This window comes from Symphalangus syndactylus, chromosome 23 (genome assembly GCF_028878055.3).
Source record: "Symphalangus syndactylus isolate Jambi chromosome 23, NHGRI_mSymSyn1-v2.1_pri, whole genome shotgun sequence".
In the NCBI taxonomy this organism is placed as follows: domain Eukaryota; kingdom Metazoa; phylum Chordata; class Mammalia; order Primates; family Hylobatidae; genus Symphalangus; species Symphalangus syndactylus.
In genome coordinates this window covers 11,474,107-11,492,907 of record NC_072445.2, presented here as the reverse complement: position 1 = coordinate 11,492,907, position 18,801 = coordinate 11,474,107, and the positions used below count along the sequence as shown (strand labels likewise).

Genomic DNA, 18,801 nt, shown 5'->3' with positions numbered 1-18,801 from the left:
TATCCAGAGGGTCATACCCTGTCCTCCACATTCCTAGGCTGCAGTAGCCACTGAGCACTTATCCTGTGGTAACCCCAGGACTGGATATACACCCCTGGACACCCAGACTCACCTGCTGTGAAGAAGTGGCTGCCAACTGACATTTGACCTCTTTTTTTTTTTTTTTTCTTTTTGAGACGGAATCTCTATCGCCCAGGCTGGAGTGCAGTGGCGCAATCTCAGCTCACTGCAAGCTCCGCCTCCCAGGTTCATGCCATTCTCCTGCCTCAGCCTCCCAAGTATCTGGGACTACAGGTGCCCGCCACCATGCCCGGCTAATTTGTTGTATTTTTTAGTAGAGACGGGATTTCACCATGTTAGCCAAGATGGTCTTGATCTCCTGACCTTGAGATCCACCCGCCTTGGCCTCCCAAAGTGCTGGGGTTACAGGCGTGAGCCACCGTGCCCGGCCCCATTTGACCTAACTTTTACTTACAAACTTTTACTTACTTATAGGGCTTTTTTTTTTTTTTTTTTTTTGAGACAAAGTCTCACTCTGTTGCCCAGGCTGGAAGGCTAGAGTGCAGTGGCACCATCTCTGCTCACTGCAACCTCTGCTTCCCAGGTTCAAGTGATTCTCCTGCCTTAGCCTCTCTAGTAGCTGGGATTACAGGTGTGAGTCCCATGCCTGGCTAGTTTTTGCATTTTTAGCAGAGATGGGGTTTCGTCATGTTGGTCAGGCTGGTCTTGAACTCTTGACCTCAGGTAATCCATCTGCCTCGGCCTCCCAAAGTGCTGGGATTATAGGCATAAGCCACCATGCCCGGCCTATAGGGTGATTTCAGATTTTGAGTTTAGTAAAGTTAGTTCAATTTCTGCACGAATGAAGACATAGAAACCATCAGGTACTTCTGAGATGAAAGCCCACAACCAGCAACCAGCAGCAGGTATCTACCCTACTCCGCATTGCCAGTCTGCTGGTCTCAACACCCACAACTACAAGGCAACAGCAAGACCGGCCCCAGGACCCATGAGCCCCTCACTTGTCAGAATCTTACTCAGAAGACTTATTAGGCTTTTATCACATGCAGATTCACGGGACTTCTTTCCTGAACTGGAACATTAGGGAGACAAATAAAATATCAATTTTCCAGAGTTCAGAGCCACATTTGAAGCTGAACTACAGGAACTATGCAGAAAGCTAGATGTTTGAGTTCCATTTTCTCTAGTTTCAACTCTGTAATGGTAATATCTCAATGTTATTTTTAGGTGTTTTTATTGTACCCACTACAGATCCTTTGTGGAATAAGATAGGACATAAATAAATGAATAAAACAAAATCTCACATTATCTGTGCCATGAAAAGGGATAATGAGAGTTTCCTTTGGTCTTCAGGGTGAAAACAAACTGGTACCCTAGTAAGCAGACTAAACCCACAGTAGAAAAGCAATGTGGCATAAAAAAGCACCTATTTAGAACCTGGATGGCATAAACCTGGGGAGGTACAAGGGTCTTCTTAGAAGGCACCTAGTCCAGTTACTCACACAGTGAGAGAGTGGGTGCTCCCTTGGCCTGCCTGAACACCTTCAGCAGAGAGCACACTGCCTGACAAGGTAGCCTAGTCCACTAGTGGAGAGCTCTAACTATTTATTAAAGTTTTTATGGAGCCAAACTCTGCCTTTCAAACATCTTCTACCCACTGGTCTTAGACAGTCCTATAATGCAACAGGAAATCCACATCCCACCATATCTCCCCCAGCCTTCTGTTTTCCATTCTGGATATCCCCAGTACTTTCCACATAAAAAACTAATTCCACTTTGCTCATACTGCCTCTGGAGATTTCTAGTTTGTTGATATGGCTTCTTAAAGCCATGCATCCAAAAACACAAGTGGCTTTCCATCTCCTCCTCTCTTTAACACTTACCTCTGGCTCATCTCGCCAGTCCACATTCAGCTCCTGGTCAAAGCCCCGGAGTGTCAGACCCAAGCCTCTTCGACCTTTCTGACTGGAAGCCTCAACGATGTCCTTCCGACCCTGGCTGTATTTACCCAATCCTTCACCTTCCCTGAAGCCCATCTTGGCCTGAAAAAGAGAAGTAATGGAGCACAATTAATTAGGTTCAACAGACATTTATTTAGCCCCATCACATGCCAAACAGTGTGCTAAATCCTAAGAAAAATAGATGAGTAAGGTCTAAAGTTTGTCTTAGCCTAATGAAGAAAAGAAGCATAAATAAATAACTGCAGTATAACTGTGGGCCCAGTGGCTGGCTGTTCTGGAGTTAACGTCTAGGGCAACCAGAAATTGGATAAACGAGAAGGGACCTCATAGCCATAATTAAAAGCACCCAGAGTACTTAATGAATCTCTCATTGGACATTTGCTAATTTGTCTGATTAAGTGAGAAATAGATCCAGAGTAGACTTGATAAAGAGAACATAATTTAAAATGGAACCGCTTCAAGCTGTAACTTCTACCTTACCCTCATCCAGTCAAACAGCCTTACTAGGCAAGGATAAGTGGCTTTGCAGGAGCCCACTTAAGAGATTAAAAACTTGCTTCATGTAAAAGTGAGGTATGGGGCCAGGCACGGTGGCTCAAGCCTGTAATCCCAGCACTTTGGGAGGCCAAGAAGGGCGGATCACGAGGTCAGGAGATCGAGACCATCTTGGCTAACACGGTGAAACCCTGTCTCTACTAAAAATACAAAAAAACTAGCCGGGCATGGTGGCGGGCGCTTGTAGTCCCAGCTACTCAGGGGGCTGAGGCAGGAGAATGGCGTGAACCCAGGAGGCAGAGCTTGCAGTGAGCCAAGATCACACCACTGCACTCCAGCCTGGGCGACAGAGCGAGACTCCGTCTCAAAAAAAAAAAAAAAAAAAAAAGTGAGGTATGGGAGGTACTATAATACCCTGGGACAGAAACAGTTTTTTAAATGCCACAACTATCTGTAAGTTCTCACTAAACTTTAGAGTTACTGGGCCCGGGTATATACCCAAAGATTAGAGACTTGAATCCCAAACCCCACAGACTCCTGCCTAATAAAAAAAAAAAAAAACTGCAATCCTAAGAAGATCTAAATCTCCCTGGAGGGTCTATATTCCTTCTGAAAGGGGTATTACCAGCTAAAGAGCTGGATGGAATTCCTATGGTAGCCACAAATACTTCTCCCAGGTCAAACAGGCTAAGTCACAAGCCTTCTCATCTTTAACTTCCCCAAATCTTGTGGCCTGCAAACTAGAATCCTGACCTATGGCTTTAGCAGTGACAATTCTTATTCTTAAATGAATCCAAGAGAAAATGGAGGAGTCAACTACAATATTTCTTTCTTTTTTTTTTTTTTGAGATGGAGTCTCACTTTGTTAATCAGGCTGGAGTGCAGTGGCGTGATCTCAGCTCACTACAACCTCCACCTCTCGGGTTCAAGTGATTCTCCTGACTCAGCCTCCTGAGTAGCTGCCATTACAGGCACCTGCCACCATGCCTGGCTAATTTTTTGTATTTTTAGTAGAGACGGGGTTTCACCATGTTGGCCAGGCTGGTCTCGAACTCCTGACCTCAAGTGAGCCACCTGCCTTGGCCTCCCAAAGTGCTGGGATTACAGACGTGAGCCACTGTGCCTGGCCCAACTATAATATTTCTAAAGCTAGACAGAAGGTAAACTTGGATCTCTCTAACGTTTGCACATACACTAAGGAGTATGAGCAGGTCTTCCTAGCCACCATTCTTCTTGTGATACATCAATTAGGTATAAAAGTTGGAAAGATAATTGGGCTTTTTTCAGAAAAAGAACAAATGGAATACTTCCATTTATTTTAGGCATCTGGGAGTGAACAGGATTTTAGTCATTTCTTTTGACACCACTCACTAGAGCAAAAATTCACAGCATGAAGCTTCTTTACCCACTGACAAACATCCATGTTTAGGGAAGTATATTCACACCCATTAATAATAAGAATTCATATGGCTGGGCACGGTGGCTCACGCTTGTAATCCCAGCACTTTGGGAGGCCGAGGCGGGCGGATCACGAGGTCAGGAGATCGAGACCACGGTGAAACCCTGTCTCTACTAAAAATACAAAAAATTAGCCGAGTGTGGTGGCGGGCGCCTGTAGTTCCAGCTACTCGGAAGGCTGAGGCAGGAGAATGGCGTGAACCCAGGAGGCAGAGCTTGCAGTGAGCCGAGATCGCGCCACTGCACTCCAGCCTGGGTGACAGAGCGAGACTCTGTCTCAAAAAAATAAATAAATAAAAATAAAAATAAATAAATAAATAAAAAATAATAAGAATTCATTACTGTGGATAAGAAAAGGTGATCCAGTCCAGATAGAACAGCAGAAACAGGCCTAAGGAGTTGCTGCCCATAGATGATACAAATGTGATAGATACACTTCTATCAAGAAGTGGGCCACACTCTGCTAAATTTCAGTAGCTGAAAAGCAAAGGAAAAACCTATGGCCAAACTTTTCTTCTTCTCATACAATACAAATTGCCCTTCTTTCACTCCGCTAGTGGGGCTTGAGAAACCCAACCCAAGCGCTGACATACCATAAGCTTCTGGGAGACGCTATTATACATGGAATAGCGAGAAGAAGTTCCCTCCACAAGAGAGTCTGCTTTGAATGCATCGTCGAAAGAGTCAGAGCTGTGTTGTTTCCCCTCCGTCTCACTATCAGACCCACTAAGGCTTGTAGTAGATGCTGAAAAAGAAAAAGGAAAATGTTTAGGTAGGTTTATGGCACAAAATAGCCTCCAGAAGTCCAAGTTTCATTTACTCAACTACTGTTCAGTATACACAATGCACATATAAAGTTCATTAAATGACCCAAGGTCAAATCTATTCTCTACCTCTTACTAGCTAGGTAATCTTGGGCAAGTCACTACTGAAAGTTCCTAATGGACTTGACACAATGGGAGCTCAAAAATAACAGTTTTCCTTCCCCACCCTTTCAATTTCCTCCACTACAAAACTGAGATGGCAATACCTGCCTCACAGGATTGTTTAAAGATTAAATGAAATAATGTATTTGAAAATGCATTGTTGGCTGGGCATGGTGGCTCACACGTAATCCCAGCACTCCAGGAGGCTGAGGTGGACGGATCACTTGAGGTCAGGAATTCAAGATCAGCCTGGCCAACAAGGTGAAACCCTATCTCTAATAAAAATACAAAAATTAGCCGGGTGTGGTAGTGCGTGCCTGTAATCCAAGCTACTTGGGAGGCTGAGGCAGGAGAATTGCTTGAACCCGGGAGGCAGAGGTTGCAGTGAGCCAGAATTGCGCTACTGCACTCCAGTCTGGGCAAAAAGAATGAGACTCCATCTCAAAAAAAAAAAAAAAAGTACATTGTCAAATATAAAGTGTATTTACTGAAGATATGATTGTTATTTCTGCTGCTGGTGGTTATTATTTGAACATCAATATCCAAACATTGATGCCTGATTCCATTTTCAACGATTCCATTATAAGGCTAACATTTTTATTTCTTATAATTGCAAAAAGAGCTTTTGGAAGGAACGATATACAAGAAGACCAATAAAAGTGATTATTCACACATTCAAGGGTTAGCACTTGGAGACAGAATACCAAAACAATTACTTGGAACTAGTGAAAGCGAAAGTGAAACTTGATTTACATTTTTATACCACGAAAGTTTACACTGGCTATCTTTTTATATTTTTTGACTTATGAACCATGTGAATATATTACCTATTAAAATTTAAAATAAATATGAAAATACTGACTTAGCAATGTGGCATAATTCCTTTGAAGAAGAAGGGACACCACTCAGAAAGGGTGCTGATTCAAAACTTGGCTGCTTGTGAGAAATACTGAAGGAAAGTCACAGACGGCAGTGTGTAAAACATTTTTTAATAGACCCGAGGTGGTCACTATTCAGGTATTTCTAACTTGAAGAATACATTATAATTCTGAAGCCAATCTTAAGCGATCCATCCATTTCCCTACCAGAACCAAAACCTGCTAAGAGTTGACATTCAAGAAGAACAAAGCTTTCCCCAGCACTCCAGGCCTAACTGATTATCCCCTCCACTGTGATCCAGTAGCACCAGTGTCACTGGCACAGCACTCATCACATTGCCTTAGAGCCAGTTATTGTTTGCCACCTGCTGACCCCACTGGAAAGGGTCACTCCTGGAGGGCAGGAACTATGTCACCCATAGTTTGTACCCAACACCTGGACTGAGGCTTTCCATTTAATAGAAATTAATTAAATGATTACTGTAGTAAATATAAAGATGTGTCAGCCAAGTATCACTTTCCTAAGGACCTACAGAGTATATGACTCCTTAAGACATTTCCTCTTACAAATAGTGCAAGCTGTTCAGGCCTCAAAAGTTTAAGGATGAGAATGGGATCTCTATATCTTAACAGAGAACACAGCCCTCCTGGGCTATGATTTAGCTTCCCCACCAGTAGGTTGAATTAGGACATCTGTCATAGTTCAGAACACTGATACTGTTTAAAAGATCAGACTACTATACTGGTTCAGCACCTATTCTATAAAAGATCATGCTACATGTAATGGGGTACTGTGCAAAAGTAACAACCCTTATCTATTAAAAATCTAATAGATAAGGTTAATATGCATTTTCAAGGATACAACATTTTACAAAAGAAAGAAAGAAAAGACAGGTGAATGTGTGTGAAAGAATAAACTTAAAACCAAAATTCTGGCTCCTAATAAGTCAGCAAGGAGAAATTTTGGTTGAGAAAGTCCCTGTATGAGAGGCACAAAATCTGCCCTTCCCTTTATGGTGGCTCTCCAATTCTCTTAATCGAGTTGACTTGCTTACATGAACCAATCTGGCAAACGTCAGAGTGCCAGAGTGTGCCACTCAGAAAATCCAGACCACTAAGAATGAGTAACCATGGAAACTGAGAGGTAAACTGATATTTCTTTTGTTTTGCATTTTCCTGCATTTTCTGCATTTGTGAGACACAAGAATGTATTAGTTTGAAAATCAGGAGCCAGGCACAGTAGCTCACGCCTGTAATCCCAACACTTTGGGAGGCCGAGGTGGGCAGATCACCTGAGGTCAGGAGTTCAAGAGCAGCCTGACCCAAATGGAGAAACCCCGTCTCTACTAAAAATACAAAATTAGCCAGGCATGGTGGCACATGCCTGTAATCTCAGCTACTCGGGAGGCTGAGGTAGGAGATTCACTTGAACCCAGGAGGTGGAGATTGCGGTGAGCCGACATCGAGCCATTGCACTCCAGCCTGGGCAAGAAGAGCTAAACTCTGTCTCAAAAAAAAAGAAAAAGAAAATTAGGGTAAAAAAAGCTATAAATAAATAGATTACCACTCCAAGCCTTGGGAAGAGGTTGGTTCCTTTCCAGGGAAATCTTCCAAGAGTAGCAAATCTGAGGGGAAAGGCCTTCTAAATGGCTCAAGACTGTTCCAGGGCCTCTCATCTATTCTCCCACGCAGAGGAGAGAGATGCACTCTGCAACAGAGTGCCCACATGCTAAAGAACTGCACTTCCAAAGGTATGGATTCTCTTCACTCAGTTGCTTTCATGCCTTCAACCTGCACTGCTTAATACAGAAACAGGTGGTATCAGGAATGTGGGCAGCTCCCTAAGCACAGACCTAAAGTTCCTCTTGGGCAGTCCAGGGATCCAGGGCCCTGACTAATCACAAGCTACAAGGCTAAATCAGTTGCTATTCCTTTCACCAGCAATCTGGACATTCATAGGTCTACCTATGAAAAAGTCTGAAAACCTGGTATCCTTCTCAAAGGAGAGTACGCCCTTGCTCCAGCTCTAAAGAGTTGCCAGGCTGTTAGATTTGCCTGAGGGCCCAACAATGAGCACAGAAATAGTACAAATAACATTCCTGGGCACACAGGGTTCCTGCCACCCTAAGATCTCAAAGAGAGATCTTTTGTTTCCTTCTGTCTTCAGAATATCTCTGGGCAAAAATGACAGGGAGAACCAAATTTGAGTGCAAGGCTCACTAAGCAAATCAGTGGTGACTCTGGTGTAAAATTCCAGTACCAGACTTTGGCACAAAGATTTTTCCCTCCTACTCTTCCTCCCAAGGTGTTACCTAAGGTACATTGTCCTTTCCAGGTTCTAAGAGTGAGGTTAATGGGAGTAAAATATCACCCTACTAGGCAATTCCTTGTAAAGATCAAGAAGTGTGCTAGATAAGCAAATAAGTCTTATTTTTTTCTTTTATTCACATGGTATAGGAGACCACTTCTTAGCTTGACATGCTTTAAGCCAAAGTTCCCTAGATTATTCCTGATGTCCACAGACTGCCACAGCCACTACTTATTCTTACTCAGGGGCCTTTGAGGCTACTCTTTTCATATGAAAGGGAGACAACTGTCATGGCTGCAGCAGGAACTAAACAGGAGGCTTAGCTTCTCAAGACTGATAAAGAATTTAGCAAACATAGGCCAAGCGCGGTGGCTCACGCCTGTAATCCCAGCACTTTGGGAGGCCGAGGCGGGCGGATCACGAGGTCAGGGGATCGAGACCATGGTGAAACCCCGTCTCTACTAAAAATACAAAAAATTCGCCGGGCGCAGTGGCGGGCGCCTGTAGTCCCAGCTACTCCGCAGGCTGAGGCAGGAGAATGGCGTGAACCCGGGAGGTGGAGCTTGCAGTGAGCCGAGATCGCGCCATTGCACTCCAGCCTGGGCAACAGAGCGAGACTCCGTCTCAAAAAAAAAAAAAAAAAAAAAGAATTTAGCAAACATTGAGCAGATAATTTTGTAATGAGGTTGTAAATTAATAGGAGTAATAAGGTCAGTCTATTAAACTCATTAGTTTCAATAAGAAATTTGCCAAAGCTGGATGGCATTCCCATTTACCTCCTGGGGAGCTCCCTCCTAAAACCTACCAGAGAGCCCAAAACAGTATGTGCGGTTTTAAGATTTCTCCTCCAGCTGATAGAAATCACTATTAAGTCATTACAAGGAAGAAAGGTTCAACTTTACAGAGGAAACAGAGGTCTCCTGGCTGTTGGCAAAATTTTTCACATGGCAATACAGCAATGGGACAAACATGCCAAGATTAAAATTGGCAGTGACAAGCTGGGCACAGTGGCATGTGCCTGTAGTCCCAGCTACTTGGGAGGCTGAGGTAGGAAGATCACCTGAGCTCAAGAGTCCATGGCCAGTGTGGGCAATATAGTGAAACCCTGTCTCTAAAAAAAGAAAAAGAATACATACGCTATGTTTAAAAAATGACAGTGACAACAAAGAGGGGCAGCTCCAACCATTAATGGCCAAGGTGAGCAGCATACAGATACAGAAAAATAAATTATGAATTTTAATAAACATCACATCCTGCTTAACAACTGTTGTGAAATAAACTCATTCCTGCTTAAAGACTCAATTTCTCCTTCATGCCAGACAAATGGTAACTTGTTAGAGCAATTTAAACAGATACCGATAAAGGAAGCTTTTGATTAAGGTCATGAATCTGGGCTGACAGGAAAGCGATGGTGTTTCAGGGCAAATAGCCTATTTAGGAAAGAATTAAACCTGGTGGAAAGGAAGGTGCCTTTAATGTGATACTGGTGAAGGAGGCTGGCAACTTCCAAAGCAACTGGCTGCAGCAGGGCTAGGAGCCTACACTAGATGCACAGCTAAGGAGAGAAGGAATTTTCTTAGGGTCTAGCCCATAGTTTCCCCGTGAAAAACAACCAAAAAGAACAAAATGACCTCATCTGCCTCTCCTTACTTCAAAAAGTTATTTGACAGCAAATTTGTAAGAATGTATTTACACTTGAAAATACCTTCAAACTCCTTTGAAACTACTCAAAAGATCACATGATGCAACAGTGGCCATGACAACAACATCCCTTTTCTTCTTTACTCTGGCCAGACGTCAGTCTTTGACCTGGCAATGCAGCTACCATGTGAATAATGGAAAATAAACACACCGATTAAACTAAATAGATCTAATAATGAGTCATCACATTGATTTAGCAGAGGAGGAAAAAATAAGGTCCACACAGACGGAAATAGTAACTACTGTTTTGTTTTTCTAATTGTCCTCCCTAAAGAGCATTTTTCAATCATCTACTTGAACGTTATGTTCAGGTAGAAGTGGCTGCAGTAAATGGAAACACCCCCGCTTTAATAGAATGATTTGAATAGGAAAGCTGCATATACATTTCAGGGGATATGTAGACAGCAAACCACCAGGGTATACTGTCCAGGGGACACGTAAGAGAATTAGATACAGAACACAGATGATATAAATGCTAAGTACTTAATGAAATGATCTTCCGCAGACTGGAAGAGATAGGCAAAATGAAAACTGTGACGCATTTTAAGCTTCTTGGAAAAGATACTATTGTTGCCTTTCATCAGTTCTATTCAGTAACTATTTACTGAGCTTTTGCTCCAGGCTAGGCATGGTGGGAAAGAAGGCACAGGCAGCAGTCTTGCTGATAAAGATACTGCCCTCAGTTTCTGTGTCAATGCAGAGCTGCCCCTTCCTAAAATAAACTAACCTAGGGAAATCTAGAAATGTTAGTTTGCCTCTGCCTCCCATCTCATTTTCTGCAAATGAAAGGACCAAGTGGCCTCTTGCCAGACACATACAAGGAACTGGACACCTCTGGATTTCCATTCTTTTTTTTTTCTTTTTGAGATAGGGTCTTGCTCTGATGCCCAGGCTGGAGTGCAGTGGCATAATCTTGGCTCAGTGCAACCTCTACCTCCTGGGCTCAAGTGATCCTCCCAGCTCAGCCTCCCGAGTAGCTGGGTCTACAGGTGCATGCCACCATGCCCAGCTAATATCTGTATTTTTTGTAGAGGTGGGTTTTCACCATGTTCCCCAGGCTGGTCTCAAACTCCCGGGCTCAAGCAATCCGCCCACCTCGACCTCCAAAAGTATTAGAATTACAGGCATGAGCCACCATGCCCAGCCTGGATTTCCATTCTACACACACAACAGCAATAGTCAATCCTGACTGAGTCATATAGTACCATTTCCAGAGAAGAGGGAAGAGTAATCTCAATTCAGTCACAAAAGCTTGAAATTTAAATCAGAATGGTTTCCTTGAAGGATCCTTACCCTTATACACTTACCTTCTTTTACCTGGGAGTTGTCCTTTCCTTACTTCAAAGAGATGTTACTTGAGAGCAAATGTCCCCCAAGATCCACTTAGAACCAGGCATCACTTGTTCCCCAGACACGCTCTCTCTTTTTCCCTTACAGGCCATCTCTCCCAGTACCCCTATCCAAGGAGATTCTATCTTCACCAAGCTGCTCAAATTCCAGGTGAGAGGTAAAATTCCCTTTCCTCAAGAATCTCCAGAACCATCGCGTGCAATAAGTTTTTGCCTTCCTACTCAGGAACTTCAATTCCTACCTACCCTGGAATCTACTGTGACTTTAAAGCAGAGGTGTCCAATCTTTTGGCTTCCCTGGGCGACACTGGAAGAATTGTCTTGGGCCACACATAAAATACACTAATGACAGCTGATGAGTTTTGTTTTTTTTTTTGAGACAGACTCTTGCTCCGTGGAGTGCAGTGATGCGATCTCGGCTCACTGCAAGCTCTGCCTCCCGGGTTCACGCCATTCTCCTGCCTCAGCCTCCCGAGTAGCTAGCTGGGACTACAGGCGCCTGCCACCTCGCCCGGCTACTTTTTTCTATTTTTTAGTAGAGACTGGGTTTCACCGTGTTAGCCAGGATGGTCTTGATCTCCTGACCTCGTGATCCGCCCGCCTCGGCCTCCCAAAGTGCTGGGATTACATGCGTGAGCCACCGCGCCTGGCCAGCTGATGAGCTTTAAAAAAAAAAAAAAAATCCCCCAAAAATCTCATAATGTTTTAAGAAAGTTTACAAATTTATGTTGGGTCCCATTCAAAGCAATCCTGGGCCACATTAGCCCACAGGCCGCAGGTTGGACAAGCTTGCTTTAAAGGCGTGAACACCTCCACACACAAAGTTGCAAGTGAGTCTCTTATCCAGCCTGGACTACAGCAATACCAATGCTCCATTCACTGTACCGCCTGTCAAGCTTCTCTCTGGACCAGCTTCTCAGTAGCAGCTGATGAGTAACTGCCCTTCAATAAGCTTATCACTTGTGAATAAACTGTACTTCCTACTACCTTCAAAGGGTGCTTCACACCCTTTCAGTCACCAATCTGTTACGAAATTTCATTCCAATTTCCCAGTGATCCAACAGAGGATCCAATATGTAAGCCTGCTGGTGTGCTGGGTTGAATATGGTATCCTCCCCAAAGCCTGTAAATGTGACCTAATTTGGAAATAGGGTCTTTCCAGATTACATCAAATGTAATAATAGATTACAGTAGGCCCTATCCAATGACCGAAGTCCTTATAAGAAGAGGGAAATTTGGATACAGACACACACAGAGGAAAGGTAGAGGCAGAGATTGGAGTTATGCTACCACAAGCCAAGGAACACCAAGGAATGCCAGCAGCCAGCAGAAGCTAGAAGTGGTAAGGACGGTCTTCCCAAGAGCCTTTGAGGGAACATGGCCCCACCAACACTTTGATTCTGGACTACTAGCCTCCAGAACTGTAAGAGAATAAATGTCTGTTGTTTTGGGTCACCCAGTTTGTAGTAATTTGTTACAGTAGCCCTAGGAAACTAATACAGCTGGCAAGTCAAGGTAAATGCAAATTTACCTTGAGGTATTTGAGGCAAGCTCCCAGACATTTTACCATTTCTCAGAAAGCATCTATGGAAACTGTGAAGAACCCTAAAAGACAGGCAAAGCAAAATGCTAGTTTCAACCAGATTAGTGAAATCTTTGACGATTAATGCAAACAGTGAACACAGCAATGCCCCAGTACAGTTGGATGTTTCTGACCACAACTGCTGAAGGAATTGAGAAAACAGTATGCATGCAAAAAAAGTGAAAATTAGGCTCGATGGCTGCAGCAAAGAGGCCCTCCCTTACAAAAGAGCCCCAGAATAATTAACAGCTATTAAGGGCACAGAGCACTCAATGCTCACCACTACTTCTAACTGGTTTAAGGCAGCAAGAGTGCCACCTACTGAAGGACAACCAACAGAAAGCAACATCTGGAAAAATTACCATTTTTTATTTAAAACAAGTTTCCCCACTCTTAGTCGGAGAATGGCAGAAGGGAAAAGAGTCTATAGCCAACATCTCTCTGTAGAGTATTCCTAATTTTCCTCAAGAGACCAAGGGGCAGTGGATTATAGTCTGCTCCACCTAGATTAGACACTGTGTGTTCAAATAACCAGATGGCCAGTGGCCTCAGACCACACAAGCACACGTACCTTTTGCTCCATGACTGACAGAGGAGGGAGGTTCATCATCGGACGTGGAGCTGAGGCTCAGGGCAAGCTCTGCAACTCTTTTTTTCTGTTTCTTGATGGGGGCAGTGCATTCTGGGTCAGTTCTCCTCTTCATCGTTAACTGTAACCATAAATCCAGTCAGTCAGCTGCCCTTGGGTCAGAGCCACTGGGATCACAGCAGGGATTCCAAAGTGTAAATCATCAATGGGATGAGATTTGGCAACTCTACACATCTTCCAGTGCCAGCACTTGGATAGCCTCTTCCTCAGAATGAGGTCTAGGAAGGATGCTAGCCAAGTGTTGGTTTTCAATAATAGCTGTTTTACTGGAAAATGTGGTGCTCACAGACTGAGAGAGCCCTGGGCCACTGGTGTCAGATAACAGAAAGTCATGGATCAACTCCACAAGCCACTGGGAGAAAAAGCCTTGGTACCTGTAGTTATTCTACACTTTTGATGCAATATTGGCCATGCATGACAATGTACACTGAAAATGAACTATAAAACCTAATAAATATTAACCAATATTCCCAAGGTGAAGGGACCATCCCAGAATGACTGTTTCATCAGCATTATTTTACCAAAACAATTAAGAAATTACATAATATCATAAAAATACTGGTTTTGGTTTACTTCGTAATGTTTGAAAACATGAAAGAATTGGGAAAGTTTTTAAGCAGAGTAAGGAATGGAAGCAGTGAATGGCTTAAGACTGAGGAAATACAAGAGTGGGAAAGTTATTGGGACTGGAGGCAGCTATACCACAGAACTGAGTTATGAAAACAACAATTTTAAGGACAGAAATCCACCTCCACAAAAAAGAATGGAAACCGGCTGGGCGCGGTGGCTCACGCCTGTAATCCCAGCACTTTGGGAGAATGAGGCAGGCGGATCACCTGAGGTCAGGAGTTCAAGACCAGCCTGGCCAACATGGTGAAACCCCATCTCTAGCAAAAAAACACAAAAATTAGCCGGATGGTGGCACATGCCTGTAGTCCCAGCTACTCAGGAGAACTGCTTGAATTGCTGAGGCGGAGGTTGCAGTGAGCCGAGATCACACCACTGCACTCCAGCCTGGGCGACAGAGCAAGACTCCGTCTCAAAAAAAGAAAGAAAGAAAGGAAACAGGCACCATGCCACCATCAATCATCCATCCCCATGGTTAGGTACATGAGAGAGAAGCATGAGAAAAAAATGAGATGGAATGAAGTGATTATGAAACCCTGAAATCTTATGGAATGATCAAGTTAAAGAGCAAGCAAGAGAAGTAGTGAATACAGCGTGGCTTACACACAACTGACTGGCTGTAGAGAACTCAGAAAAGAGGACTCAATACAGGGTGGGCGACCAGCTGGGAAACAATCCTTAGGGAAGGCGAGGTACAGCAATAAAGTACTGAAACCCAAAAGTGTCACTGATCCCCCCAACCTCATAAAACCCTGGATCACGTTTCAGTTCTCTCCAACTCAAGGAAGAGCCAATCAACCCAATGCACAATCGCCACCTTCCTGAGAAAGCAGCCTCTTACTAGATACAGGCAGGGGCTGTCCCAGAGAAGAACCGGAGACACGAAGCAAACAGAAAGCAAGACCAAGCTAAGCCGCATTTCACTTTAAGCCGTAGTCTTAAATACCCCCAAAAGGCCCCCAGGCTGAGCTAAAGGAAGGCTCATCATAGAGCTTGCTTCTAGCCATTGCAAGCGCTAAAAGCTTTTAATTCTTAAGTGACTCGGGGGGGGGAGACTGGAAGTACAGCAAACTCAAAGCGGACTGTATTGAATAGTTGTGTGAAAGGCAGGAGAGGCGGATGCTCCTCCCCAAACCACATCACCTTAGATTTGGGCCTTCCAAATCATCTCATCCAACCCTATCATCTCCCACTGGAAAAGACTGCGGCCGCAGAGGGGAAGGCCACACAGCTAAGCAGTGCCCAGCTCAAGTGACCCACACACGCCAGCAGAATGCTCTGGCAGGGAACTTCTAAGCGGAAGGCAGGCGGCCTGGTTCTACCTGCTGCTTCCGAACAGAAGGGGTTCAAATCCCCGCTGCAGTCTTCTCTCCCTGGGCCTCGGTTTGGCACTGCCACCCCTAATCACAGAGAGAAAAGCTCCCATGTCCCCCGGCCAGTCCCTTCATTTGAAGATAACGTGAGCGTGTGAATGTGTGCGCAGAGACGTGTGTCAGCCGCAGCTCGGGCTCCAGGGAGCCGGCGTTGGGGGTGGGAGGAGGAGGGAAGACGTAAGGGGCCAGAAGGCGAGGAGACTCACGACCGCGGGTGGGGGGCCCAGGCGGCGGTGGCGGTGGAGGGAAGAAGGATGCTGAGCCCGCGCGCCCGCCCGCTTGCTCCCCCCGGGCCGCGCGTCGGCACTCACGCTGAGGGGAGAGAGCGAGCTGCCGGGGAGCGGAGGGGGGGTCAGGCCGACACTGTCGCCGCCGCTGCCAGAGCCGCCGCCTCCTCCCTCAGTTTCGTTTCCCCACAAGCCAGCCCAGGTCCGCCAGCGGCACCGTCGCGCTCGGGTCCGGTACTGCGGGCAGCGCAGCCTGATGACGTCACGGACAGCGCCGCGGCTTGGTCCTCCCCCGGCCGGGTCCCGGCCCCGGGAAAGGCCGCTGAGGTTCTGGCCCGCTCCGCCCTGCAACCTGGGAGGTCCAGGGGCGCCTGCGCGGAAAAGCCGCCCGGAAAAGGCTGCAAAAGCAAAAGTCACTATCTCTTCCTTCGGCTCTGAGGAAGAGAAACCAATACAAAAATTATAAATGCTAGGTGCCCTCACACGACCTCATCTTACTTAATCTTATCATTATCTTCATTTTACAGACTAAGAACAAGTTCAGAGAGGTAGATGGTAAACTGGTTGAGCGAACGCAGTGTTCTTGTTCCCTGCCGTATCCCCAGCATCCAGCCTATGGGACATCTCAACAGATTTTGAACGAAGGACGGGAGGAAAGAAGGAATGCCGCCTATAGCATCTTACCATATGGACACAGTTGGCTCTCCATCTCAAACCTCTCTTCTGATTTTCAGGCCAATATGGCCAAACGTCTGTTGGACATCTTTACTCGGTCACCTCAAACCCCATGAATTCAAATTTCACCTTATGTTCTCCCATCAGCTCACTTTTTTCCTGGTGAAGGGCGCTGCCATCCATCCTGTTGGTCCAGCTAGAAATCTGAGGAGTCTCCCTCTTCTTCATACCCCAAAGCTTCTCATACACTTAATTGCGTTTACCTCCTAATTGTCTTTCAAATCCATCCATTCACCCCCATCCCCATTGCCACAATTCATGCACTCACCCCCTCTCAGCAGAATTTCTCCAGTAACCTCCAAACTCCCGTGACTGCCTCCAGTTGTGATCCTTCTAATGCGTTCTTCACAAAACCAAAGTGATTTTTAAAATTTTCAACACCTGTGAAAAGAAGGGAATTTAAAATTAACTAATTAATTAAACCTGATCCTGTCACAACCCATCAATGATTAAAATCCATCAATGATGTCCCATTGCTCTTAGAATAAAGCTAATGTCCTTAAAATGGCCTCAGAGACCCTCCAGCATGACCCCTTCTTCAGGTATGCCTTGTACTACTATCCCTTAGTTCTCCCCATGCTGACTCTTAGTTTATCAAACATGCCGTGTCTCCGCCGGGCACGGTGGCTCACGCCTGTAATCCCAGCACGTTGGGAGGCTGAGGTGGATGGATCACCTGAGGTCAGGAGTTCGAGACCAGCCTGGCCAACATGGTGAAACCCTGTCTCTACTGAAGATACAAAAAAAGTAACTGGGTGTGGTGGTGCGCGCCTATAGACCCAGCTACTCAGTAGGCTGAGTCAGGAGAATCGCTTGAACCTGGGAAGCAGAGGTTGCAGTGAGCAGAGATTGCGCTACTACACTCCAGCCTGGGCAACAGAGCCAGACTCCATCTCAAAAACAGAACAGAACAAAACATGCCATGTCTCTTAAGAGTTCAGCCCCCTGCCTGGATCATGCTTCTCCTCTTTGCTGGGCTAATGTCCATTTATCCCTCAGGACTCACTTTAGTGTCCTCATCTCGAAATATTTCCTGATGTCACAAGTCTAGGTTGGGAGCCCCACCTCTGAGCTCCTAAAGCACTCTGTCCTTCCACTATCAAAGCACTTACCACAGTGTTGTGTAATGGCCTGTGGATTCATCTGCCTCCCTGACTCAGCTGTAAACTCTGTACAGGAAAGATTGTCTGTCTGTATTAAATTCACAAGATTTAACAGAGGCTGGTGGTCAGTGCTCAATAGATATTTACTGAATCTGTGGAAGTGTGGAATATGAATGAAGGCTGAGTGATATGTTCAAGGTTACAGAGCTAGGAAGCAGCAAACAGGTATTTACCTAGTTCTCTATATTCTAAAGCTTAGTGTCCTTTCCACCTCACTAAGGCTTCTTAACACGCATTGTGACACGAACACTTTTGGTAATCTTGTAAAGCTTATGGACCCGTTCTCAAAATAATAATTTGAAGGGTATAAAATAAGGTATACGAAATGAGTTATATTGAAAAAGTTAACATATTTAGCAAATTTAATGATTTAATTTTTATGTAAAGCATTAAATAATGAGAGAATGCATTCAAAATATAGTCAAGTTAAAGTTAAATTTTATTTTTTAATGTATATGAGTATACCCAATGAATAGTGCTGGAAAAACCAGATAAATATATAGGGAAACATGAACTTTGAATCTTTTTTTTTTTTTTTTGAGATGGAGTCTTGCTCTGTCGCCCAGGCTGGAGTGCAGTGGCGCAGTCTTGGCTCACTGCAAGCACCGCCTCCAGGTTCACGCCATTCTCCTGCCTCAGCCTCCCAAGTAGCTGGGACTACAGGCGCCCACCACCACGCCCGGCTAATTTTTTGTATTTTTAGTAGAGACGGTTTCACCGTGTTAGCCAGGATGGTCTTGATCTCCTGACCTCGTGATCCGCCCACCTCAGCCTCCCAAAGTGCTGGGATTACAGGCATGAGCCAACATGCTCGGCCCACTTTGATTCTCACTTTATGACAAATGCAAATTAAGTTAAGATAGATCATAGACCTAAACTTAAAACCTAAAATGATAAAACTTAGAAAACATAGGAAAATATTTTTGCAGACTTAGGGTAGACAAAGATTTTTTTTTTACATGGGACCCAGGGAGCATTAATCAGAAAGAAAAATAATGATAAAATGGAGTTCATCAAAATAAAAGGCTTCTACTCAACAAAAGACACCATTAAGACATTGAATAATCAAACCACAGAATGAGAGGAAAGGATTCAGAATACATATATCTGACAAATGACTTATCTCTTATATATATATATATATATATATATATATATACACACACACACACACACGTATATATATAAAATACCCAAGAATAAAAAGAAAAACAGAAATTTCCAATTCCTGTCAAAATTGAAACAACACATTTCATTCTGTTTCTCCCACTGAATGTAATTTAAAACCTTAGACAGAATGCATGGAATAACTATCTGAGGATTCTGAAAAGTAAATGGTAAAGTATAA

The 18,801-nt window shown here is 44.5% G+C and overlaps 2 protein-coding genes across 5 annotated transcripts in view; one reads left to right on the top strand and one right to left on the bottom strand.

The window, feature by feature from the left end:
• CMTR1 (cap methyltransferase 1) overlaps positions 1-15,926 on the bottom strand; it is a 49,433-nt gene extending 33,507 nt beyond the window's left edge. The window contains exons 1-4 of one of the 4 annotated variants that reach the window (XR_008654309.2): positions 15,640-15,780; positions 13,251-13,389; positions 4,529-4,680; positions 1,905-2,063 (exon numbers count right to left, since the gene is read on the bottom strand). Coding sequence is in view for 3 of the 4 variants with exons in the window: in XM_055264309.2 (XP_055120284.1) it covers positions 1,905-2,063; positions 4,529-4,680; positions 13,251-13,383 (444 nt within the window). In the remaining variant the exon portion in view is untranslated. Of the gene's footprint in view, positions 1-1,904; positions 2,064-4,528; positions 4,681-13,250; positions 13,390-15,277 lie in introns of all 4 variants that reach the window. The other 3 variants (XM_055264309.2, XM_063632299.1, XM_063632300.1) reach the window with 3 other exon arrangements.
• LOC134735686 (uncharacterized) lies at positions 15,573-16,974 on the top strand. Its single transcript, XM_063632329.1, has 2 exons — positions 15,573-15,967; positions 16,083-16,974. Exons 1-2 carry the CDS (start codon positions 15,583-15,585, stop codon positions 16,085-16,087), a joined length of 390 nt encoding a protein of 129 aa, XP_063488399.1. The 5' UTR covers positions 15,573-15,582; the 3' UTR covers positions 16,088-16,974.
• Positions 16,975-18,801: the final 1,827 nt, after the last annotated feature.